We start from the raw sequence: 26,600 nt of genomic DNA, 5'->3' as shown, positions 1-26,600 counted from the left end.
ACAGGTAACCTTTAGATGGTGGAAGATCTCTCTGAGGAGTGAGTATAGATCAACAAAACCTGGAGAAACAAAAGAAACTCATGAAGACTTCCTAGAGAACTCACATCTTCAGGGTAAGGAAGGGAACATATTATGTATACTTGCTGCTCTTAAGTTCTCTTTAGTTAGTGACAGATTTTGTCAGTGAAGTATCCAGTATCTCATCATTTGAAATGATATGTAATTATGTACTTAATTGGATATAACAGATATGATAGAACATTGGGATCTTAAAAGGCAGAAAATCATTAACATATCCTGAAATTTCTTTTGGGAAAAATCTTTAAGCATTTAAGTTTCCAGGTTAACGTGTAGATTTCATTAATAATCTTAAATCATGTAGTAAATATAAATTTTTAACCCAATATTTAATTAAAACGGGTTTCCTTTAGTTAAAAATAAGTTAAAAGATTATTCAATGATGGCTGTAAAGCAATTACACTCCAATAAAGATGTTAAAAAAAAGATTATTTAAAAACATAATCAAATTATGAGACTTCTCTGGTGGCGCAGTGGTTAAGAATCCACCTGCCAAAGCCTGGGACATGGGTTTGAGCCCTGGTCTGGGAAGATCCCACATGCCGTGGAGCAACTAAGCCCGTGCACCGCAACTACTGAGCCTGTGCTCTAGAGCCCGCGAACCACAACTACTGAGCCGGTGTGCCACAACTACTGAAGCCTGTGCTCCGCAACAAGAGAAGCCACCGCAGGGAGAAGCCCACACACCACAACAAAGAATAGTCCGCACTCGCCACAACTAGAGAAAGCCCGGGCACGTAGCAACGACGACCCAACGCAGCCAAATAAATTAATTAATTAATTTTAAAAAATTCAAATTATCAATTGTTTGAATTCATATGCATTTTGGCATTCATTTAAAATCTCTACCATTTCTTTTAATATCAAGGTTTTCATGAGAAGCAGTCTTAATCAAGTAGCATTTGGACTTAATAATAGAAATTGCCCTTCAATTTCCCCTTTGTTTTTTTCTTTCTCAATGTGAAGATTTCAAACATAAAGTGTAGACAGAATGTTTTTTAAAAAAACTCCCATGTACCCATAACCCAGTTCAATAATACTCAAAATGTGGCCAAAAATGTACACAAACCTACTGTTCTCACTGGATTTTGAAGTGAATCTCAGTTGCTGCATCACTTCATCCTAAACTATTTCAGTATGTGTCTCTGAAAGGACTCTCTTTAAACTCTTCAATAATTATTCCTTAATAATAAGCTTTTAAAGCTAGAAGGCACTTTAGAGATCCTTATTTTATTATGAGTAATTAACAATGTTATTACTATTAATATCAGGGCTTCCCTGCTGGCGTAGTGGTTGGGAGTCCGCCTGCCGATGCAGGGGACACGGGTTTGTGCCCCGGTCCGGGAGGATCCCGCATGTGGTGGAGCGGCTGGGCCCGTGAGCCATGGCCGCTGAGCCTGCGCGTCCGGAGCCTGTGCTCCACAACGGGAGAGGCCACAACGGTGAGAGGCCCGCGTACCGCAAAAAAAAAAAAAAAAAAAAAAATTAATATCAAGCACTTTCATATACGTGTTCTCATTTTGTTATTATAATATTCTTGTGTAATAAATAGTATTATTCCTTTTTCTCGAATGAGATTCAGAATGGATGTGACTTTCCCAGGTCCCACAGCTAGCTACTGACATTGCCAGGCCTAAGCATTGAGAATAGAAAAAAAAAAAAAATCTTATTTTAATTTCATTTTATTTTATTTATTTATTTTTTGTTTGTTTTTAAAAAATATTTATTTATTTACTTTTGGCTGCGTTGGGTCTTAGTTGCGGCACACGGCATCTTTCGCTGCAGTGTGCAGGCTTCTCTCTAGTTGTGGTGCGTGGGCTCAGTAGTTGCAGCATGTGGGCTTAGTTGCCCCGCAGCATGTGAGATCTTAGTTCCCTGACCAGGGATCAAACCCATGTCCCCTGCATTGGAAGGTGGATTCTTAACCACTGGACCACCAGGGAAGTCCTCCCAAAATCTTACTTTTATTTTTTATTTATTTATTTTTAAAATAAATAAATGTATTTATTTATTTATTTTTGGCTGCGTTGGGTCTTCATTGCTGTGCGCAGGCTTTCTCTAGTTGCGGCGAGCGGGGGCTACTCTTTGTTGTGGCACGCGGGCTTCTCATTGTGCTGGCTTCTCTTGTTGCAGAGCACAGGCTCTAGGCACGTGGGCTTCAGTAGTTGTGGCACGTGGGCTGAGTAGTTGTGGCTCACAGACTCTAGAGTGCAGGCTCAGTAGTTGTGGCGCATGGGCTTAGTTGCTCCACGGCATGTGGGATCTTCCTGCACCAGGGCTCAAACCCGTGTCCCCTACATTGGCAGGCGGATTCTCAACCACTGCGCCTCCAGGGAAGTCCAAAATCTTACTTTTAAAAGGCACGCTCTGGGTGCATCTCTGATAATCAGTGTTGTTAAAGACTTTCTCTTATTTAACACTATAGCATGTAATAGTTGGTTTTTAAGAGAGAGAGTAGGTTTGGTTTGGTTTTGCTTCCTTAAATAGTTAAACATCTGGATTGATTGCACTCAGGTTTTGATACTATACACATCTTATTTTGTTAACTCCTTTATAGAAAGTATTTATAAAATTCATTATTGGCTTGAAAAGAACCATGTTGAAGAAAGACTGCCCACTTTTCATTGAATAAAAATCAGTCTAGGCAGGCCTTACTTATTTAATTGTGGGATAGACAGGTTTCTGCCCAGATAGCTATTAAGTAAACTTCTGTAAAACACATTTCGTTTTCAAGTTAGGTTCCGTTTTATTTTCTAAGCACAACAGTACCTAATCCAGAGCTATATGTCTAGGGAGTGCTGAATATTTGTTGACAGACCATGGGATTTTTCTGATTGACTTCAACAAAAACCTGGAGATGTGGGTTTGGGCCAGAGAGATGGGAGGTGATCGTCTCTTGAGTAGAGGCTTAAGGGCCAACACCTGTCTCTTGCGTCTCTGACACCCTTGCCCCCTAATAAAACACTGACGGTGAGGGTGGGGCAACATCAGCTTCAGGATGACCACTTGTGGGTTTCCTGATCCCGGAAGAATAAACAAGAAAGCGGGAATTTATGAGTCTGACAGAGACCTGGCTTCCTGCTGGCTCCCCACCCGCATGGAGAGAGGAGAGTTGTGGAATTCAGTGGAGGAATACACCCAAACAGGCTTTTAAAATTGCAGTTTTGAGAGCTGCAGTCTCGCGCCAGGAACAGCACAGAGATACCAAATTAAATTGGCCTGGCAAGTTCAAAGGCATCTGCGTCTCACTTTGTAGCCTTCCTACAGCACTGGAGTCTTGGCAGAGGGAAAAACTCCAACCAACACTGTTGTTCTTCCTTCTCTTCCCCCTCAGTTCTTAGGGAATCCCTCAGAAAGCCCAGAAGAGGGGTGCGCTGTGGCACAGAGCGGGGCTCAGGGGTCAGCGGCCAGGTTAGAATCTCTGCTGCCTCTGCCGGGTTCTGTAACCCCCTCCGTGAGCCCATTTCCTCCTCATATCTGAGGGTCAAATGCTTACTCGATGTGGTCGCTTTGAGCTTTCAATGACCTGACACATGAAAGGTATTTAGAAAGGCGCACAGTAGAGAATCACCTCTTAATCGTTGTTTGTTGTTATTAAGTTTAGGATGTTTGGATTTATTTTGCCCCACCCCCTACTTATCATATTCCCAAGATCCCCCCAAAGTTTTTTCATCCAAAGTCTTCTCTTGCTAACATCCTAAACACCAGCAGCACGTTTCTAGAAATCCGGGTCAGCCTTGGTGTCAGTCCTGACAGAGGACGAGAACCGTGTTCTCTTGCTTCCTTGGCCTCTCAGCAACACTAGTTCAGGGGTGACGTTTTCTTCCCTGGCTTCCGGGAGCACCTCGGTCTTGGTCCTCCTCTTGCCTCACTGGCGTGTCCTTGGTCTCCTTGCTGGGTCCTTCTCATCTCTCCAGATCTAAATGTTGGGGCCCAGGGTTCAGCTCTAGTGCCTCTTCTTTTGTCAGTCTGTACTTACGCCCTGGGGAATCGGATCCAGTGTCTGGCTTTAAATGCTGCCCATAAGGGGATGAGTCCCAAATTGGTATCTCCAGCCTGCACCTCTCCCCGGAACTCCACACTCAGATATTTATCTAGCTGCCCCCTTGATATCTGCACTAATGTATCTAACAGGCTCTCAAAGGTAACGTGTCCAAAAATAGCTCCTGATCCTTCCTCTGCCAAAAAGTAAGGCCCCAAATCCTAGAGTTATCCTTGGTTCCTTTCTTTCTCTTACATGTTCAATCTAATCCTTCAACAAAATCAGAATCTGAACTGTGTTCCTCTGTGTGCATGCCCCTCCCTGGGGTCTCTCTGTGTGTCCAAATTTCCTCTTCTCATAAGAATACTAGTCATGGGACTTCCCTGGTGGTCCAGCAGCTAAGACTCTACGCTCCCAATGCAGGGGCCCCGGGTTCCATCCCTGGTCAGGGAACTAGATCCCACATGCCACAACTGAGAGTTTGCATGCCAAAACTAAGACCAGGCACAGCCAAATAAATAAATATATATATTTTAAAGAGTACTAGTCAGGGCTTCCCTGGTGGCACAGTGGTTGAAAGTCCGCCTACCGATGCAGGGGACATGGGTTCCTGCCCCGGTCCGGGAGGATCCCGCATGCCGCGGAGCGGCTGGGCCCGTGAGCCATGGCCGCTGAGCCTGCGTCCGGAGCCTGTGCTCCGCAACAAGAGAGGCCACAACAGTGAGAGGTCCGCATACCACAAAAAAAAAAAAAAAAAAAGAGTACTTGTCAGATTGGATTAGAGCCCACCTATATGACCTAATTTAACCTAATTACCTCTTTATTTTATTTTATTTTATTTTATTTTTTTAGTGTTTCCATTAGTCTTTCAAATACTCTTCCTAATTACCTCTTTAAAGGCCCATCTCCCAGTAGAGTCACAGGCAAAAGTACTGGGGTTTAGGACTTACATATATGAATCTGGGGGAGGTGAGGAGGGCAAAATTCAGCCGATAACAAAATTTGTACTTTCCAGGTAGCAAAAGTCCTATAATCTGTAAGCAGAGTGTATCTTTATTAAGTTAATAATTAATGATTATATTGGTTTCCTATTGCTGGTGTAACAAATTACCACGAATTTAGTGGCTTAAATGATAAAAATGTATTATCTTACATTTTTGGAGTGCCTAAGTGTCACTGGGCTAAGATCGAAGTGTTGGTAGGACTGTGTTCCCTCTGGGGGCTCTAGGAGAGGGTCCATTTCCTTGCCTTTTCCAGGTTCTAAAGGCTGCCTGTTCCTTGGCTCATGGTCTCTGCCATCATCTTCAAAGCCAGCAATGGGCGGTCCAGTCTTTCACATCCTGACACTGCTTCTGGGTTCACATCTCTTTCTCTGACTCTGACCCTTCTACCTCCCTTTTCTCCTTCTAAGAACCCTTATGATTATGTTGGGCCCACCCAGTTCATCCAGGGTTATCTCGCTATCTCAAGATCTTTAATCACATCTGCAAAGTCCCTTTTGCCATGTAAGGTCACAGGTTCTGGAGGTTAGGATGTAGGACATCTGAAGGGGTGGGGAAGACTGGCAGCATTATTCTGCCTACCACGATGATATATGTCACAACAACCGAAATTATAAAATCAAAAACATTGCTGATCATTTTTCTAGATTTGTTTTTTGTTTGTTTGTTTGTTTTTTGGCTACACAGCACGGCATGTGGGATCTTGGTTCCCCAACCAGGGATCAAACCTGCGCCCCCTGCATTGGAAGCGCGGAGTCTTAACCACTGGACCACCAGGGAAGTCCCAGATTTGTATTTTTTTTTTTTTTTTTTTTTTTGCGGCTCAGGCTCAGCGGCCATGGCTCACGGGCCCAGCCGCTCCACGGCATGTGGGATCTTCCCGGACCGGGGCACGAACCCGCGTCCCCTGCATTGGCAGGCGGACTCTCAACCACTGCGCCACCAGGGAAGCCCCCAGATTTGTATTTTTAAAAGACAAAAATCATATATTTATTATTTTAAAAGTCATCCCTACACTACAAAGTGTAGAGAACTCTTAGCATGGCAATTAAGGGTGTTGCTTAATACAGACTACCTCTCTTCAAACTCTGGCTCCAAATCCACTAGGTATGTAACATAGGGCAAATTATTTATTTATTTATTTATTTTCTTGGCTGTGCCGGGTCTTAGTTGCGGCACGCCGGGTCTCCATTGAGGCATGCGGAATCTTTCATTGCAGTGAGGGCTCTTCGCTGCGGTGTGCGGGCTTCTCTGTAGTTGTGGCATGCGGGTATTTTTCTCTCTCTAGTTGTGGTGCACAGGCTCCAGGGTGCATGGGCTCTGTAGTTTGCAATACGCGGCTCTCTCATTGAGGTGCACAAGCTCAGTAGTTGTGGTGCATGGGTTTAGTTGCCGCACGCATGTGGGATCTTAGTTCCCTGACCAGGGATTGAACCCAAGTCCCCTGCATTGGAAGGCGGATTCTTTACCACTGGACCACCAGGGAAGTCCCTGGGCAAATTATTTAATCAGTTTGGATCTCAGTTTCCTCAACGGTCGATAATGGAAATAATAATAGCATCTACTTCATAGGGTCCTTATGAAAATTAATTGAATGAAGTGCTTAGAATTTGCCTAGCATATGATAAGAACTCAGTAAATTCTAGCTATTACAAGTTTTAAAATTTTTTTAATTTTTTGGGCTGTGTTTGGTCTTTGTTGCTGCACAGGCTTTCTCTAGCTGCAGTGAGCGGGGGCTACTCTTCATTGCGGTGCGCAGTCTTCTCATTGTGATGGCTTCTCTTGTTGTGGAGCATGGGCTCTAGGCCCCCAGACTTCAGTAGTTGCAGCACGTGGGCTCAGTAGTTGTGGCTCACGGGCTCTAGAGTGCAGGCTCAGTAGTTGTGGCTCACGGGCTTAGTTGCTCCATGGCATGTGGGATCTTCCCGGACCAGGGCTTGAACCCACGTCCCCTGCATTGGCAGGAGGATTCTTAACCGCTGGGCCACCAGGGAGGTCCCTAATGGGCATTTTCAAAAGCCTTTAGGTACATTCTGGGACGTGTTTATCTTTGCACAATTATGTGAGAATGTCAATAGCATAGATTCTTAGTTGTAGGATTGCTAGGTCCAAAGATATTTACATTATAAATTTTGAAAGGTACGGAGTATATTATTTGAGAGGTGAATTCTTGAAAACCTTGTGTAAGTCAAGGTTAACTTGACAAAGATGGTATTTCTGTTAACCAGCTTGAGTAGCACTGTCAAGGATGTAGCACAGATGCCATCTACAACTCATTTGACCTCTGTAATTATGCCAACTTTATAATTATGCTATTTTTGAAAGAATTTTAAGTTGAGTGATTTACATTATTTCCATGTTTGTTCATAAAATGAGACTTCATTAATATTTTAATGTCACCATATATCAATTCTGACTGACAACTTAAATAAGATGCCAGTCACTTTGCTATACTCACAAATTGCTCTCCCAAAAAGTGTGTATTAAATATTAAAGTACTGAATATTAATATAACCATCCAACAGGATATAGGAGTTTTCTTACACCTTTGCCATCATTAATTAGATATTGTTACTGTTTTTAATCTGTTCCAGTCTGATGGTGAAAATAGTATCATGTTTAATTAGCATTTTCCTGAAAACTAGTAAAAATCCCATCATGTTTAATTGCCATTTATATTCTTTTTGTAACTTGCCTGGTTATACTCTTTGCCCATTTGTCTATGAAGTCTGAATTTTTTTCTCTGAGACCTTTAAAAATCTGAGAAAACATCTATAGATATTTCCCCCCCTAAGCTAAATAGATTGGAACAACCAGAAAATTAGCTATAGGAAATATTTTTTAAAATTTAATTTACGGCAAAAATGTGCCTGTATAAACTCAATTGAAAGTGCTCACTCATGGACTGAGGTTGAATCCAACCTAAAAATAAGTTGTTTTCCAACTTGTATCCATTTTATAAGTTGTTGTCCATTTTTAAGTTGGTTGCTTAGATCTTCAATGAGTTATAAGTGGTGGTTAGGTATATAGGCCAATCCACAAAAATCTCTGTGATAAAACCAGATGACCTCAACAACCATATTTCCTGAACCAAATGACAAAGTTTTTTTTTATTTCTGCTATTGCATATGAAAGGAAATGTGGGAGATACGGTTTAGATGTCAAAGAATTGAAATTTCCATGGATGTTTAGATGATTTATTGGGAGAATGGGACAATGTTTGAAATGGGAACTATAATGGAAAATTGATATTATTAATAAATACTAATATCCTGAAATATTGGCCTGAGTTATAGATCCTAAGAATATTGGTATGCCAGGAATCAGAAAGTGGGAAAGAATGGTCCTTACCTTCCTCCCAAATTTGGCTGGGCGCATGCCATGGATCCATAATCCATTTTCTCTAGGTCTTTTCTTGAGGCCCATATCTCAACCTTTGACCTGGGATTTCATTTTCTCATGCTTAGCTACCATCTCTTAGTCTATTCTTCTTCTTCTCTTTACTCTTCCTAACCATCTGCTCCTTGTCTTCAGCCTGAATCTCTAGAATTTCTAGAGACCTGGGGTCGGGTTCTATGGGTAAAGGGTTAGGTGGGAGGGGGGCAGAAGCATGGGAGCCTGCTCTGGGCTACAGAGCAGGGAAGACAGATCTAAGTAAGGCTCTTATATTTTATCATTTTTTATTAACTTTTGAGATATGAAAAAAAAAACCCACAAATAAATGCATGTAGTAAAATAAAAGATGAATCAGTTTAAAAAGGATAGGTATAGACCACCAGAGGGCAGACAGCAGAAGCAAGAAGAACTAAAATCCTGCAGCCTGTGAAACAAAAACCACATTCACAGAAAGACAAGGTGAAAAGGCAGAGGGCTATGTACCAGATGAAGGAACAAGATAAAACCCCAGAAAAACAACTAAACGAAGTGGAGATAGGAAACCTTCCAGAAAAGCAATTCAGAAAAATGATAGTGAAGATGATCCAGGACCTCAGAAAAAGAATGGAGGCAAAGATCGAGAAGATGCAAGAAATGTTTAATAAAGACCTAGAAGAATTAAAAAACAATCACCTAGAAGAATTAAAAAGCAAACAGAGATGAACAATACAATAACTGAAATGAAAAATACACTAGAAGGAATCAATAGCAGAATAACTCAGGCAGAAGAACGGATAAGTGACCTGGAAGACAGAATGGTGGAATTCACTGCCATAGAACAGAATAAAGAAAAAAGAATGAAAAGAAATGAAGACAGCCTAAGAGACTTCTGGGATAACATTAAAGGCAACAACATTTGCATTAGAGGGGTCCCAGAAGGAGAAGAGAGAGAGAAAGGACCTGAGAAAATATTTGAAGAGATTATAGTAAAAAACTTCCCTGACATGGGAAAGGAAATAGCCACCCAAGTCCAGGAAATGCAGAGAGTCCCAGGCAGGATAAACCCAAGCAGAAACAAGCCAAGACACATAGTAATCAAACTGACAAAAATTAAAGGCAAAGAAAAATTATTGAAAGCAAAAAGGGAAAAACAACAAATAACATACACGGGAACTCTCATAAGGTTAACAGCTGATTTTTCAGCAGAAACTCTACAAGCCAGAAGGGAGTGGCATGATATATTTAGAGTGATGAAAGGGAAGAACCTACAACCAAGATTATTCTACCCGGCAAGGATCTCATTCAGATTCAATGGAGAAATCAAAAGGTTTACAGACAAGCAAAAGCTAACAGAATTCAGCACCACCAAACCAGCTCTACAACAAATGCTAAAGAAACTTCTCTAAGTGGGAAACACAAGAGAAGAAAAGGACCTACAAAAACAAACCCATAACAATTAAGAAAATGGCAATAGGAACATACATATCGATAATTACCTTAAACGTGAATGGATTAAATGCTCCAACCAAAAGACACAGGCTCCCTGGATGGACACAAAAACAAGACCCATCTATATGCTGTCTACAGGAGACCCACTTCAGATCTAGGGACACATACAGACTGAAAGTGAGGGGATGGAAAAAGATATTCCATGCAAATGGAAATCAAAAGGAGGCCAGAGTAGCAATCCTCATATTAGATAAAATAGACTTTAAAATAAAGACTGTTACAAGGGACAAGGAAGGACACTACATAATGATCAAGGGATCAATCCAAGAAGAAGATATAACAATTATAAATATATATGCTCCCAACATAGGAGCACCTCAATACATAAGGCAACTGCTAACAGCTATAAAAGAGGGAATTGACAGTAACACAGTAATAGTGGGGGACTTTAACACCTCACTTACACCAATGGACAGATCATCCAAACAGAAAATTAATAAGGAAACACAAAACACAATAGATGACACAATAGACCAGATAGATTTAATTGATATTTATAGGACATTCCATCCCAAAACAGCAGATTACACTTTCTTCTCAAGTGCATACGGAACATTCTCCAGGATAGATCACATCTTGGCTCACAAATCAAGCCTCCGTAAATTTAAGAAAATTGAAATCATATCAAGCATCTTTTCTAACCACAACACTCTGAGGTTAGAAATCAATTAAAGGAAAAAAATGTAAAAAACACAGACACATGGAGGCTAAACAATACGTTACTAAATAACCAAGAGATCACTGAAGAAATCAAAGAGGAAATCAAAAAATACCTAGAGACAAATGACAACGAAAACATGATCCAAAACCTATGGGATGCAGCAAAAGCAGTTCTAAGAGGGAAGTTTATAGCAATATAAGCCTACCTCAAGAAACAAGAAAAATCTCAAATAAACAATCTAGCCTTACACCTAAAGGATCTAGAGAAAGAAGAACAAACGAAGCCCAAAGTTAGTAGAAGGAAGGAAATCATAAAGATCAGATCAGAAATAAATGAAATAGAAACAAAGAAAACAATAACAAAGATCAATAAAACTAAAAGCTGGTCTTTGAGAAGATAAACACAATTGATAAACCATTAGCCAGACTCATCAAGAAAAAGAGGGAGAGGACTCAAATCAATAAAATTAGAAATGAAAAAAAAAAAGTATAGGTATAGGATAAAAACAAGTTTCCTTCTGATCCCATGTTCCCACTTCCCATGACAACCATCATTAACAGTTTCATATATATCCTTTGAGAAATGGTCTATGCATATATACAAAATATGTTAACACAAGAAGAAGAATCTTATACATTATGTTCTATACCTTTACCTTTAAAAATTTTTAAATTCAGAAGTATCTTAAACCCACATAAAAGAACAGAAGATAATATTATAAATACCCAAAACCACTAACATAAGATTTTAAAATTTGTCATGTTTACTTCATTTTATTCAAATTATCAAATATGTTGGTGTTGATAATGGTAATTTGTTCTTTCTCTCTTTTTTTTCTTGATCAATCTTGTTAGAGGTTTATTTATTTTTTATTTAGTTTTTGAAAGAACTAAATTTTAGCTCTGTTGATTTTCTCTGTTTTTATTATTGGTCTGTGTTCATACCTATATTATTTCCTTCTTCCTGCTTTTCTTAGGTCTGATTCGTTGTTCTTTTCCTAGCTGCTTGAGATGAAAGCTTATTGTTTTTAGCCATTTTTTGCCCTAAATTTCCCATAAGTGCTACTGTAGCTATATTAGATAAGTTTTGATAAGTTGTGTCTTTATTCTCATTCAGTTTAAAATATTTTCTAAGTTCCCTTTTGATTTCTTCTTTGATCCATAGATTATTTAGAAACATTTTACTTGAGTTCCAAGTAGCTGTGAATTTTTTAGTTATATTTTTTTCTTGATGTCTAGCTTAATTGCATGTGATCAGAAAATCTACTCTGAATGGTTTTAATTTTTTTGAATTGTTTTAATTTTTGTCATCCTTTCTCAGGGCCATAAGAATCTTCTTTTTATTATCCCAGTTTTAATATACATGCTGTTGAACTGAGCACCATATTTACTTAATGTCTTTTAAAAGCTTTTAAAAATTACATACAATATATACTCAAATTTCTGCCCCTCACCTGTTTTTCCTCTATCCCCTTGTACTAACTGTTCTGAAATTGGTATCATTGCCAAGCACGTTTTATTTTACAGAGTCACAAATACATAAATAATATATACTGGGGAGTGCGGGCTGCACTTGGGCTCGGGGGCAGGCTTGACTGCACGGCCGGGCCGGGGACCTGTATCCGCCAGCGAGCAGGGCTGACTTCTTCGGCTTCGTGAGACCCCAGGCTTCGTGAGACCCCAGGCGGGACGCCAGTCCCCTCCTGAATGAAGGTCTTCCTGCCGGTCCTGCTGGCTGCCCTCCTGGGTGTGGAGCGAGCCCACTCCCTGGTGTGTTTCTCTTGCGTGAATAAGAACAGCAACTGGTACTGCCTGCAGCCCACCGACCGCTCCGATACGGACAGCTACTGTGTGACTACCTCTGCATCCGCTGGCATCGGGAACGTGGTGGACTTTGGCTACACCCTGAGCAAGGGCTGCTCCCGGATCTGCCCCATCCCAGCGTCAACCTCTGCGTGGCGTCCGTGGGCACCCACTGCTGCCAGAGCGTTGCTGCGCAACATCAGTGCGCTGACGGTGGACTGCGGGCCAGTGCCACCCACCGTGCTGCTCAGCCTGCTGTCGGCTCTGCTGCGATTTGGCCTCTGACCGCTGGCACCCTGTGCCTGGCCCAGACTCCCAAAGCTCAGGAAGGAAAGTCCAGCCCCTCCCAGACCCAGGAGGATCTCGAAGCCTCCTCCTCTGATTCCTCACCCTGCTGATCCCACCCTCTAGGCCCTGTAGGTGCCCCCTGCACCCACACACCTGCCAGCTACCCTTGCTTCCCGGTCAGCCTTCCAGGGGGAACCTGGGAACGGAGCCCAAGGGTCCAGGAGTCAGAACCGCGTCCTAGGGACATGCTGCGAGGGCCACCTGGTCCCAGGCCTGCCCCTGTCCAGGCCCTGTCCGCCCGCAGGTGCAGAAGATGTGCTGTGTGGACAGGCGTGTGGTCCGTGTGCCCTGCTGGGCATGGGTGAGTGTGTGGCCAGGTCTCGGCCTGTGTCGGGGGGCAGGGATGGGAGTAAGCGTCAGGATCCCGGCATCCACAGCCCCTAGAGCCCCGAGCGCCAGCACAGAACCCCTTTCCCCTGGCATCTCTGCACACCACATTTCACTCACTTCAAGGGTAGCCTTTTGGAAGACAGGCCTTCCACTGTTTCTAGGTCTAGGCTGCTGACCCAGAAATCGCTCCCACCCTGAAATCCAGCTGCTCTCGGGCCCCCTCCCTCCACCGCCACACTGGAGCCCTCCTGCTGCTTCTGTGCCTCAAATAAACACAGATGTTCCCACCCCCCCAAAAATAATAATAATATATTTTACTTTTATATATTTTAAATTTTACATAAATGGTATACTGTATTGTTTTTCAAGTTTGTTTTATTATTGAACACTGTTTTTGAGATTTATCCATGTTGATATATGTATATCTAGCTCATTCATTTCAATGGCTTATGGTATTTTATATTACAAACCAGAGTTCAGTCATCTCCCCTACTGAGGGTAGTTAGGTGGTTTCCACTTTTTTGCAATAATAAATCTTCACTTATCCTTGTGCAATGTGTGAGCATTTCTCTAAGTTAGGCATGTAGCGGTGTTTGTTGAGTTGTAGGATATGTGCCTCTTCAAGTTTACTAGGTATTGACAGTCTGCTCTCCAAATGAGTTAAATCAATTTATATTCCCATTGGCATTTTATGAGGGAGTTACTATTTTCCCACATTCTCAGCAACATTTACTGTAATCAAAGATACATGTTATTCTTTGCCAAACTGGGTGTGTAAATTCCCTGATTAGTAATGAGGTTGAATACCCTTTCTTATATTTATTGACCAATTTTCTTCTGAGAATTGCTAATTCATCTTCTTTGCCTGTTTCTTGTATTTGGTTGTTTACCTTCTTTGTGTTGTTTGTAGAAACTTTTTCTTATCTTGAGTACCAATTCTTTGGTTTGGTTATATGTGCTACAAATTTTTCACCAAGTTTGGGGTTTATCTTTTTACCTTGTTTATGAGTTTTTACCCATATAGAAGTTTATCATTTTAATGGCGTTCAAATTTGTCGCTCTTTTAATATATGGCTTGTACTTTTGTGTTTTGTTTAAGAAATCTTTGCCTACCCTGATTTCATAAGGATGTACTCCTATGTTTTTAATTCTAAATATTTTATGACTTGTTTGTCATATTTGGTCTTTAACTTATCTCAAGTTTGTTTTTGGTTATGATGAGATGAAATGTTATAATTTTTTTTCCTGTATGGTCTGTCAATATTCCCAGCACCATTTATAGGATAGTTTAGTTACCCTACACTGTTTTGTAATCCTATCCTTACATATTGCAGGTTCCAAGGTACATCTATCATTTCCAGGAATATTTAGTTCTATTGGTTGATTGTCTTACACCAACATTACACTGCTTTATTATTTAATTTTTTTTAAACTTTTTATTTTATATTGGAGTATAGTTGATTAACAATGTTATGTTAGTTTCAGGTGTACAGTAAAATGATTCAGGTATACATATACTTGTATCTATTCTTTTTCAAATTCTTTTCCCATTTAGGTTGATCAGCATCATTTTTCAGTAAAATTTCGTGACTTTTGTATGTTGATATTTAGACCATCTGCAGTTGCAGTAATGGCAGTTCTTCCTTGCCTTCTAACCCTGATGCTTTTTTTTTTTTTTTTTTTTTTTTTTTTTGCGGTACACGGGCCTCTCACTGTTGCGGCCTCTCCCGTTGCGGAGCACAGGCTCCGGATGCGCAGGCTCAGCGGCCATGGCTCACGGGCCCAGCCGCTCCGTGGCATGTGGGATCCTCCCGGACCGGGGCACGAACCCACGTCCCCTGTATCGGCAGGCGGACTCTCAACCACTGCGCCACCAGGGAAGCCCCCTGATATATTTTTGTGTCTTCTTTTTTTTTTTCTCCACCTCCAAAACAATGTTGAATTGAAATGGTGAGAGTAGACATTCTAGTCTTAGGCCTGACATTAAAGGCCACATAAAATCACCATTAGGAGGTGCACTATGGAGAAAACCGCTTGCTTCAATCCTAGTTCTCACTATGTGACATTGAGCAAAAGCCACTTAAACTGTTCCTCATCTTTGTCTTTATAAGAGGGAAATCGTAATAGTACCTATCTCACAGTTACCGTGAGGATCGAATGATGATATGTATGTAGGATACACACACTGTATATATACAGATTAGAGCAGTACATGGCAAATATTGAATAGTAAACAAATCCATGTGTTGATATGATAATTTTTCTACATTTTTGAGATGATCATTTTTTCCTGTTATTTGTGTTTTTTTCCATTTAAAGAAAATATTTAATTTTCACAAAGTGTGTAAAACTTACATAGTCAAATGGTTTTTTTTAATTGGAGTATAATTGCTTTACAATGTTGTGTTAGTTTCTGCTGTACAATGAAGTGAATCAGCTATATGCATACCTATATCCCCTCCCTCTTGGACCTCCCTCACCCTGCCATCCCATCCATCTAGGTCGTCACAGGGCACCAACCTGAGATCTCTGTGCTGTACAGCAGGTTCCCACTAGCTATCTATTTTACACATGGTAGTGTATTTATGTCAAACTTAACCTCCCAATTCGTCCCACCCTCCCCTTCCCCTCCGTGTCCACATGTCCGTTCTCTACATCTGCATCTCTATTCCTGCCCTACAAATAGGTTCGTCTGTACCATTTTTCTAGATTCCACATATACGTGTTAATATACAATATTTGTTTTTTTCTTTCTGGCTTACTTCACTCTGTATGACAGACTCTGGGTCCATCCACATCTCTGCAAATGACCCAATTTCGTTCCTTTTTATGGCTGAGTAATACTACAACACAGTGAATAATATTAATATATCTTCCAAAGTTATTCCATCCTTGGACCCCAGGATTAACTCTACTGCTCACAATTTATTTTTTAAATGTGTTGATAGATTCAATTTCCTAATACTTTATTTATAATGTTTGCCATGTGTGTTCCTAAATGATGTTTCGTATGCAGTTTTCCTTTTGCCTACCATCATTGCTAGTTAGAGCAACCTCCTGATTTGAATTGGGAGTTTCCTTCTATTTCTGTTTTTTGGAACAAATGATATAAGATCTGGATTGTCTGTTCTTTGAGAGTTTATAAAGCTAACCTGTAAATCAGTGTGGACCTGAAGTTTGACTTGAGGTGTTTTTTTTTCAAATCAAACAGTGGATTCAATTTATTTACTAGTTATAGTCTCTCAGGTTTTCTATTTCTTCTTGAGTCAGAATTAGTAAATTATATATTTCTGGAGGATTGCCCATTTGTCTGATTTTGTGTTAATTGGTGTCATGTGTTTCTAAGTCCCTGTTGTAGTTAATCTTTTTATTTCTCATAGGACTGAGTTATGCTTTTGTCCTTTTTTCTTGTTTATTCTTGAAAGTTTATCCATTTTATTAATCTTTTGAAAAATTAATTTTTTGGCTTCCTTGATCATCTATAATGTTTGTTTTCTACTTTATTAATTTTTGCTCTTATCTTTGTATTTTCTTCTAATTTGGGGAAGTAATCAATTTTTTTATTTGAACGCATAGCTCATTAATATTTGATCTTTGTTTTTCTATAGAAATGTCCATTGATAAGTCTTATTAATAGTGTTATTCAAATATTCTATAACTTCACTTCTGTTTGGTATATCAAGTATTGATAGGTGTTATAAAATCTTCCAGTGCAATGGAGGATTTATCATTTTTTCATCATAATTCCATCAGTGTTTGCTCTGTGTATTTTGTTAGGGGCATACTATTTTAGAAGTATTAAATCTTCCTGATGAATTATTCCTTTTATCAATAAGTAATGGTCCTCCTTATTACCAATAGTGAGTTTTGCTTTAAAGTATACTTAGTCTGGTATTACTGTAATTATACCAGCTTTCTTTTGGTTTGTATTGGTCTAGCTTTTTCCATTCTATTACTTTCACTTTTCTGTATCTTTTTTTTAAACATGTATGTATTATTTATCTGAGTGTCTTTTAGCTGGCATGATTAGTTCATTTATATTTACTGTGATTACTAATATGTCTATAATTTCCATCATCTTACTTTGTGCTTTCATCTTATCACGCTTTTTCTTTGTTTTTTGTTTTGTTTCCATGTCTTCCTTTCTCTTTTGTGTTTCCTTTATTCCATTTTTTTCCCCTTAAGACAGAGACTACATTTCCCTCCCTACCTTGCAGATGTGGCCATGTGACCCAGTTTTGCTGGGTAAGACGAAGTTGTTTCATAGAGCATCCCAGAAGGTGCCTTCAGACACAGATGGACTCAGCTTCCATGTCCATTTTTGTTCCTTGTCCTACCCCTTTTACTTACTGGACCATGGTTGTGATGCCTTGAAAACAGGAAGGGTGAGAGCCACATCTTAAGAATGTGAAACAGAAAGATAAAAGGATCTGGGACTTTAGTGACATAATGGAACTTCTGCAACAGCCTTTCTGGTCTACCTCCAGACTCTGAGAAAAAAATAAACTTCTATTTGTTAAGTCACCTTAAATTGAGTTTTCCATTTTGTTCAGCTGTGAACCAATCTCCAAGTGATTACAGACCAACTATTTTGGGAGTTACCCTTATATACATATATATATTTTTTTTCTCCTTTCTTTCTCTCTTCCCTCCTTCCCTCCCTCCCTCCCTCCCTCCCTCCCTCCTTCCCTCCCTTCCTTCCTTCCTTCCTTCCTTCCTTCCTTCCTTCCTCCCTCCCTCTCTGTCTCTCCTTCTCTCTCTCTCTGGTGGTGTCCCTTAAAAGTTTAGCAAGTTTACTTTAACTTAACTTATAAAAATCTAACATAGGTCAATATTTCTATCCGCCTCTTGAACATAAGGACCTTAGAATGTTTACATTCTAAGCCTCTACCTCACATGTAATTGTTGACTGCTGTTTTGATTTGCCTTGTTTTGACACCTCCTCTAAAGTTTGTTATTTAAAACATGTTTTATACAGTAGTAGTTGTTTATATTTGCCTATGTTTACTACCATTTCTTTCATCTTCATTGCTTCTGAAATCCTAGTCTTTCCTTCTGGGCAAATTTCTTTCTTCCTGAAGTATATCTTTAAGTATTTCAGGATCTCATCATGTAAATGGGGTCCATATGTGGATAGGGCTCCTCAGGTGTAATGCCTTAAGTACAGCTCCTCAAGGATGGTTCCTTCAGATCTGAAGCCAGTGACAGGTTTTCCTTCCCCTCTCCCCCAGCATATCACGGTGGGACAGGCATGAGAGAATCACTGTGTACAATACTCTTGAAACAGTGGGGAAATGATAGCTCCATGGGAGTCATTGGTCCATAGAAATTCTGAAATCCAGCAGGGCACAGGTTATTAGCTCTTGATTAGAGCTCAGAACCTATCACTAGACTCTTCATGGCTTTTGGCCTCCCCTCTGGACTCTTGATTCCCTCATCTGATTCATCTTTCCTTTTTGGCAAAAGGGAGCCCATGTTTGCAGGTGTAGTTTTCTCGGCCTGCCTCCCGCCTGTAGGAGTTTGGGAGTCCAGAGTCATCTTTTCCTTTTGTACTACCTCTGAACCCTTGCAGTTCAAGCTGGCAGTCAGTGTTTCTGCTGATATAATTCTCTTAAAAACTTTATGTGTTGTCTATTATTCTTATTGGGGTTCACTCCATTAGACAAAACCACACCTACACATCTTTTTGCGATAAGCCCTTCTTTACTTTGGGTTTCTGTCCTTGACTCCTGAGTGACCATACCCTTATGCTTCTTGGAAGTGCTACAGTATCACTGAATGGTTCTTAACAAAGCATTTTCCAGCCACACTCTCAGCGTCATCTTTATACCATGTTTTCCTGACACTGCTCTGGATTTGATCTTTGCCTGGGAGTCATTTCTTAACTTTAGCGTTGCTTGCCATCCGAAGAGGCAGAGAAGGTTCCAGCAAATCCTGGCTGCTTTTTAAGAGACCTGCCTTTGGCTTATCTCTTTCTGTTCACATTTTACTTTAAGCAGCAAGAAGAAATCAGGCCACATGTTCAACAACGGTCTGCTTGGAAATCTTAGCCAAGTCACACACCCACCAGGAATATTTCCTACTTTCCATATTACAGCAGGCAATAATATTGCTAAACTTTCTGCCACTACATAGCAAGGATTCCCTTTCCTCCAGTTTTCTTCCCCCTTTCTCCAGTTTTTTAATAATATTTTCTTCACTTTTCTTTAAGCCTTCACATGTAAAGCCTCCTCAGAGTCCATCAGGCTTTTATTAACAGTTATTATTTACTTATTATACTACTTATTGAAGGCTTTTCAGACTTTCACTAACACTCTCCACGTACGGGCTTCCCTGGTGGCGCAGTGGTTGGGAGTCCGCCTGCTGATGCAGGGGACACGGGTTCATGCCCCGGTCCGGGAAGATCCCACAGGACGCGGTGTGGCCGGGCCCGTGAGCCATGGCTGCTGAGCCTGAGCGTCCCGAGGCTGTGCTCTGCAACGGGAGAGGCCACAACAGTGAGAGGCCTGCATACCGCCAAAAAAAAAAAAAAAAAAAAATCTCCACGTACTTTCCAATTTCAACGCCATTCCCACATTCTGGGTTTCCACCGTGGTACCACAACACTTGCAGGTACCTAAATCTTTATTGTCTATCGTTGTGTAACAAATTACCCCCAAACCCAATGGCTTAAAACAATAATAAATGTTTATTAACTCAGAGAGTTGGGTCAGGAGTTTGGGAGCAGCTTACCCCAGCTGTTCTGATCCAGGGTCTCACATGATGTTGCCTGGGACCCCAGTCAACTGAAGGCTTGGTTGGAGCTGGAGGATCCAGTTCCATGATGGCTTACACACCTGGCTGATTCAGTCTCCTTCCGCATGGACCTCTCCATGGTGCTGCAGAGTAGCGTCAGGGCATGGCAGTTGGCTTCTCCCAGAGTGAGTGATCCAAGACAGCAAGACAGAAGCCCCAAAGTCTTTTGTGACCTAGTACTGGGGTATTTTTGCAATATCCTATTGGTTACACAGGTCAGCCCTAATTCAGTGTGGGCTGGGAACACACAGGGGCTTGAATCCAAGAGGAGAGAATCAGGAGCTCTCTTGGAGGCTGGCTGCCACATAATCCAACACAAAAGAGCTGATTTTACTTTTCAAAATGGAGTTTGTTTTAACACTGTTTTCCTTATTTTATTTATTTATTTAATTTATTTATTTTTGGCTGCTTTGAGTCTTCGTTGCTGCGCGTGGGCCCTTCCTAGTTGTGGCGAGCGGGGGCCACTCTTCCCCAAGGTGCGGGTGCCTCTCATTGCGGTGGCCTTTCCTGCTGCAGAGCACAGGCTGTAGGCGCGGGCTCAGTAGTTGTGGCGCAGGGGCTCAGCCGCTCTGCAGCATGCAGGATCCTCCCAGACCAGGGATCGAACCCGTGTCTCCTGCATTGGCAGGCGGATTCTTAACCACTGCACCACCAGGGAAGTCCCTGTTTTCCTTATTTTAAAAGAAACAGATGTGGGAATTCCCTGGTGGTCCAGCGGTTAGGACTTGGGGCTCTCACTGCTGGGGCCCCGGGTTCCATCCCTGGTCTGGGATGTAGATGTTGGTTACATAAAAAACACAAAGAAGCAAAAAAAATTTTTTCTAAGGACCCCAATACCTATACACTTTGAAACGATCATGTTACATACTTAGGTGTATGTGTCCTTTTATAATTTTAAATTTAAAATTTAAAAGACTTTATTGGTAGAGACTTTTTTTTTTTTTGTCTGCACGGCTTGTGGGATCTTAGTTCCCCAGCCAGGGATTGAACCTGGGCCCTCAGCAGTGAAAGCACAGAGTCCTAACTGGACCGCCAGGGACTTTCTAAAGTACATCTGAACATGCTTTGAGTATGCTTTCCTGGAATCTTAAAATGTTGAAACATCTACAGTTATTTCAAGGAAATTTTATTGTACAAAGGGTTTTGTTTTGTTTTGTTTTTCCAATAAACAAGCGCTGCTTTTTCCTCTTATCCTGCTGTGAGTCAAGGGTTCTTCATAATATCTACCGTTTTAGGTTGAGTTTTTGAAGGGCTATTTCCCCCACCCCCACCCCTCCAAGAAAACCTTTGGACTTTAGAAGTGCTTTGAATTGGAAGCACTTGGAATTTAGAAGCAAATAAAACCCTTAATGCCTCTAGAAAGCTGGACTAACCAGTTTTGGAGAGAAATCTTATATGGCCGGCTCTTCCACGTTAGCACAATTAGAGCTTTTACATAAACGTAGCCCACACCTTACATCCATTTTGAGATTGGAGATCCATCTACCTTTAGGATCACCTATCTGCCTGCTTCTGCAGGGAGCTGGGTATTCTTGACAGCTCCATCCCACTTGCCCCAAAAGGAGTGTTCCAGGTTGGGAAGGAAGGTGGCGCCCAAATCTTGGACAGTTAGTTCGCTGTAGAGAGTGCACTCTTTCTGTTCTAAGAGAAGTTCTCCGGAAAAGCTAGATATAGTGGTGCTTTCAGAGGCAGAAGTGGAAAAATGAGCTTCAAGAGACTAAGAAAGTCCCCAGCTTTGGGACCACTGGAATCCACATGCATACTCCATTATAACCCCATTTTCCTTTCTCATAAAAAGAGGGAGCCTTCCTCCCTTCTTTCTTTCCTTCCTTCCTTTCATCCATTTATCCTAGATTTTAAAAAATTACATGGTAATTATTACGGAAAGATTACAAAATACAGATAAGCAAAAGGAAGAAAGTAAAAACCACCACCTGGATTTAATCACTGTTATAATTTGAATCTGTATCCTTCCAAACATGTTTTATTATTTATTAGCCATTTCTTAGTTATTCAGAGAGCTGGGGTAAAAAAAAGCAAACAAAAACCCAACCCTGTTTTCTCCTACATTAAACACATTTGGGTAGATCATAGTGTTGGTTGATTCTTTGTGAACTATTTGCTATTTTGGAAATAACTGAAAAGATAGGAAAAACAATGGGCAAAAGTTGACACAATTTTCACGAAATATGCCTCTACTTTTTTCTTTGCCTCTATTTTTTTTTTATTATGTAAAGATGGGAATGAAAGAAGGTAAAGAAGAAGGAAGGAAGTTTCATAGAGAAACAATGTATAACAATAAGAGAACAAAAGTCAATTAAAATCAAGAGATATTAATGTTTCACACCAATTTGGGGAAGCGGGGGAGGGGTAGAAAAAAATGACATGGACCAGCATCTTTGCCCAGTGATGGAGATTGGGAGGATGAAGATGAAGATAACACTGAGACTAGTTAAGTCAGTTGTCTGGACTGGAATTTGATGCAGTCCATCACTGTGTTGAACAGTGAGTATACCTAAAAGATTGTGATCTCAGGGCAAGGACAGCTGTTGGAAATACATGCCTCGTAAATACATGCCATTGGTCCCAAAGGCAGCTTGGTGAAAGCAGGAATGACTCAGCAAAATCTAACATCACTCTGGGGAAAATGCCCCAAAGCTTGTCTTACTGATAATGACCATAGTTTTTATGTGACTACACATGATGACTGTGTTGTTTTGTTGGCTTGTTTGAATTACAGTTCAAATTGCCTTAATATTTGGTGCAAGAATATTAGACTATGTCTTCAATTTATGCGAAGGTAAATTTGACTTCCTTGAACGGCTCTCAGACGATTTGCTCCTGAGTATCCTTTCTTATCTGGATCTTGAAGACATTGCCAGGCTTTCTCAAACATCACGCAGGTTTGCAAAGGTAACAGTCAAATTATTTTGGGTCTGTACAGGATTTTCCTTGTGCTTCCTCAAAGTTGTTTAATTTTGTTTCAAGTTTTATTTTATTTTTAATATAGAAGTGGTTTATTATTTGCATTTATTTCAGCAAGCTTTTGTTGAATACTTATTTTATGACAGGTACTGTCCTAGGCACAGAGGCAACAGAGTTGAAAAGACATTATTCTTGCCCTCAAGGAAATTATAGTCTAATAGGAGAGAGCCGTACAGGTACAAACCATCACAATGTAGTATGAGCAATTGAACAAGGGAAGTGTGAACAAGGTACTAAGACAGTGCAAGGTGATTTGCTCTGCCTGGCTTCACAGAAGTGGGTTATTTTTTCTGTGTTTTGGGGGGAAAATAGGATTTCATCAGGTGGCCTGGCTAGCTAGGGGCATTCCAGGTCAAAGGGGCATTCCAAGTCCAGGCAGAAACTCAGGCAGAGGCATGATGGCATAAAAGAAGAAGGAAGGAGGTGATTACTCCCCAGCCATTTCCATTTCTTCCAGTAAAAGCCCTTTTCTGAAGTACCTATCTCCCACTATGGGTGATTCTGAGGCACTGTTCGTTGTAGTGCCCTGTTTTTCCCCATGCCCCAAACTCACCAAATAGACTCTCTCACTTTGAATCCTCAGCAGAAGGCACAGGAATGGAAAACACAGTTAGTGCTGATTTCAACCAATGTTAGGGCCTTGATGCAACTGTTATTAGTTCCTCTCCTAGATCCTGGAAGGTGCCTTGGTTCCTGCCCCTTCAGCTATTCCTTCAACTCTAGAGCCCTGTCGTGTCCTAAACACACACATACTATCCTTCCGTTTAATCCTTTTTGGTTTAAGTTAATCAGAGTTGGAGTTTGTTGCTTGCAACTGAAGAACCCTAACTCAGTATTTAGCTGTAATGTACCGGTGTTACCAACCAGGTAGTGTGAGCAATTCAACAAGGGAAGTGTGGGACAAGGTACAAAGACTTGGTGGAAGGTACGGGGTACAAGGTAGAAGGTCTTGGCCTTCCCCCATCAATAGAAATTGACTAGAGGCCAGACAAGAAATTCAGTCAAGGCTTTATTGGGGCCCCTGCTGCAGCAGGGGCTAGCGAGAACAAACAACAGTTTCCCCTGTTTGCTTGCTCCCTGAGTGGGGGGCAAGTTTGTTCCTTACATGGGGTGAGGGTAGGGGTGTGTCCAGGGGCCGGGCTGGAGGGGTGGCTTAGGTGTTTTGCCCACCCCTTAGGTAGTGTTGTGTGCAGGGGGCATGCGCAGTACCCTGGTTTTGCTCCAGGCCTTTCAAAAGTGGCAGTTGGGTTTTTTTTGGTCTCTTTGTATTTTTTTGTCCACAATTTGTCCCAGCTGCACATGCATGCAGTTATTTTTAGTCCCACACCGTTTCTTTGTATTGGGTTGCTCAAGGAGAGGTGTGTCCAGGTGTAAGCATTGCAGCACTGTAGCAAAGGGTCCCAGCTCCAGCAAGGGGTCCCAGGTCCCAGCCTGTCTCACCAAGGCAACGTCCATTTATACAAGAACCTGCAGCATCTCCCAAGATGATTCAGATCATAATCTTATTATCTAAAAAGTCAACATTTTTTTCACAGTAATGCAAAAAAATTCCTTGATTTTTTTTTTTTTTTTTTGGTACACGGGCCTCTCACTGTTATGGCCTTTGCCGTTGCGGAGCACAGGCTCCGGACGCGCAGGCTCAGCGGCCATGGCTCACGGGCCCAGCCACTCCGCGGCATGTGGGATCTTCCCGGACCGGGGCACGAACACGTGTCCCCTGCATCGGCAGGCGGACTCTCAACCACTGCGCCACCAGGGAAGCCCTCCTTGATTTTTATATATTAATTTTAGGTTTACAATCTGTATTACTTAATATACCCCTTTTGAGTAAAAAAACATGTATACTTGATTTTTCCCCCTAAAATGGAGGGCCAGAACCAAGTATTATGTATATCATTGTACTGTATTTTTTTTGCCCTTTTAAAAAAAGTATTAAAGTTAAGATTTTGTACTTGCTGCTGCTAAGAAGCTGATTATTCATGCTTTAAATGAAGGAAGATTTTTGTTTGTTTGCTGTTTGGGTTTTTGGTTTTTAATTGATGTGTAATTGATCAACAATTCTCTGTTAGTTCCAGGTACGTAGTATGATGATTTGCTATTTCTATATGTTACAAAATGATCATCACTGAAGGAGAGTTTTAAGTGACTAAAATATAGTAGTGGGAATGTATTAAAAGCTTCTGCCAGGGCCTGGGTTTGTCCTGAGAATAAATGGAAGGATTCCATAGGAAATGGCGGCCACTGCAGTGTCTTGTGAAATTGATTCCTTACTTGTAGATTCCTTACTTGGAGCAACTGGCTTCCCTCCGGGTTTTGCTCATTTCCACTTTCTATTCCTCTCCCTCCCAATGCCCTGCCATTATGTTAGCGCAATCTTGAAAATAGCCTCCATAATTTACCCCGCACTCTAAAGTAAGGCTTTTCTAGGTTGCTGGTTTCAGCCCTCAGAATCCTCGCAGAGCAGAATTATTCAAAGATGGAATATGATCCAAGGCTGCTTTTTTCTTTCTGTGTAATATTAACCATTCACTTCTGTTGTTAGTCCGAATATTATATGTTCCATTTACATATTTTTCCCTTCATTTATAAACCACTTTCATTTACTGTTTTGCCCCCTCAGTTATTAAATTATTTTATTAAGGAAGAGTCCTCTATTTCAAACTTTTGGGGGCACATTTATTAGCAAATTAATTGTATCCCTGTCCCACTTTTTCCTGTGGTCCCAGGGAGGGAGGTTTCCTTCCTGTTCAAGACCAGTGCCACCTGCCACCCAGCTCCAAGTTCCAACCCAAAGGATTTCAGGTTGTCACTTACCTCCTTTCTCTTCTGTGTGGTTGTTGTTATGTATTTTTTACTTTTTATTTATAAATAATTTTAGATTTATAAAAGTGTTGTAAAGATAATACAGAGAGTTTGCATATACCCTTCCCCTAATTAGCTTCCCCTAATGCTGACATCTTACATAACCTGGGACATTTTTTTTTTTTTTGCGGTACGCAGGCCTCTCACTGTTGTGGCCTCTCCCGTTGCGGAGCACAGGCTCCGGATGCGCAGGCTTAGCGGCCATGGCTCACGGGCCCAGCCGCTCCGGGGCATGTGGGATCCTCCCGGACCGGGGCACGAACCCGCGTCCCCTGCATCCGCAGGCGGACTCTCAACCACCGCGCCACCAGGGAAGCCCAACCTGGGACATTTTATCAAAACTCAACAGTTAATGTTGCTACAATAATATTAACTAAACCGCAGACTTGATTTGTATTTCATCATTTTTTCCACTAATATCCTTTTGGTGTTTCAGGATCCAATCTGGGAAACTATGTTACATTTAGTGCCTATTTCTAAAGGTCTCTTTCAATTGGTTTTTCCTCTTGGTACATTGACTTTTCTTAAATCAGTCTCATCCTTCAAAGAACAAAAACTCTCAACTCTATTCTTATTCAATCTCTTTCCTTCCCTGTTTGTGAAAATAAGGGTTTACATAGCAGTTCACACTCAGCAAACCAGCACCATTCATCCTACTGAGATTTTATAATCTGTGATAAAATGGGAACAGTATGGGTGATGTGAAGAGTTTGTCATCAAGCTAAATTCATTCCATTTAAATGACCATTCTTCAACAGAGGTTAGGCCTTCCTATTTGGGGGAGATTTAAAATGTCCCTTCTTTTATAAAATAGTGGTATTAAAATGTGATAATTTTAACAAATTATCCTTACTTGGCAAATTAAAAAAGTC

The 26,600-nt window shown here is 41.0% G+C and overlaps 1 protein-coding gene and 1 pseudogene across 2 annotated transcripts in view; both read left to right on the top strand.

The window, feature by feature from the left end:
* The window catches only part of FBXO36 (F-box protein 36), a 113,156-nt gene that overhangs the window by 58,316 nt on the left and 28,240 nt on the right, over positions 1-26,600 (top strand). The window contains exons 2-3 of the mRNA XM_089916268.1: positions 5-113; positions 22,622-22,794. Coding sequence (XP_089772394.1) covers positions 5-113; positions 22,622-22,794 — 282 coding nt within the window. The remainder of the gene's footprint in view (positions 1-4; positions 114-22,621; positions 22,795-26,600) is intronic.
* On the top strand, positions 27-13,637 carry LOC111171908 (lymphocyte antigen 6E pseudogene; annotated as a pseudogene). The gene is made up of 2 exons (XR_016394014.1): positions 27-113; positions 11,927-13,637. The product of XR_016394014.1 is annotated as a lymphocyte antigen 6E pseudogene (transcript).

The sequence above is a fragment of the Delphinapterus leucas genome, chromosome 8 (genome assembly GCF_059928025.1).
Source record: "Delphinapterus leucas isolate spDelLeu-1000000601 "Yukka" chromosome 8, BTC_Dleu_Yukka2, whole genome shotgun sequence".
Lineage (NCBI taxonomy): Eukaryota > Metazoa > Chordata > Mammalia > Artiodactyla > Monodontidae > Delphinapterus > Delphinapterus leucas.
This window is presented reverse-complemented; position numbering and strand designations above follow the sequence as displayed.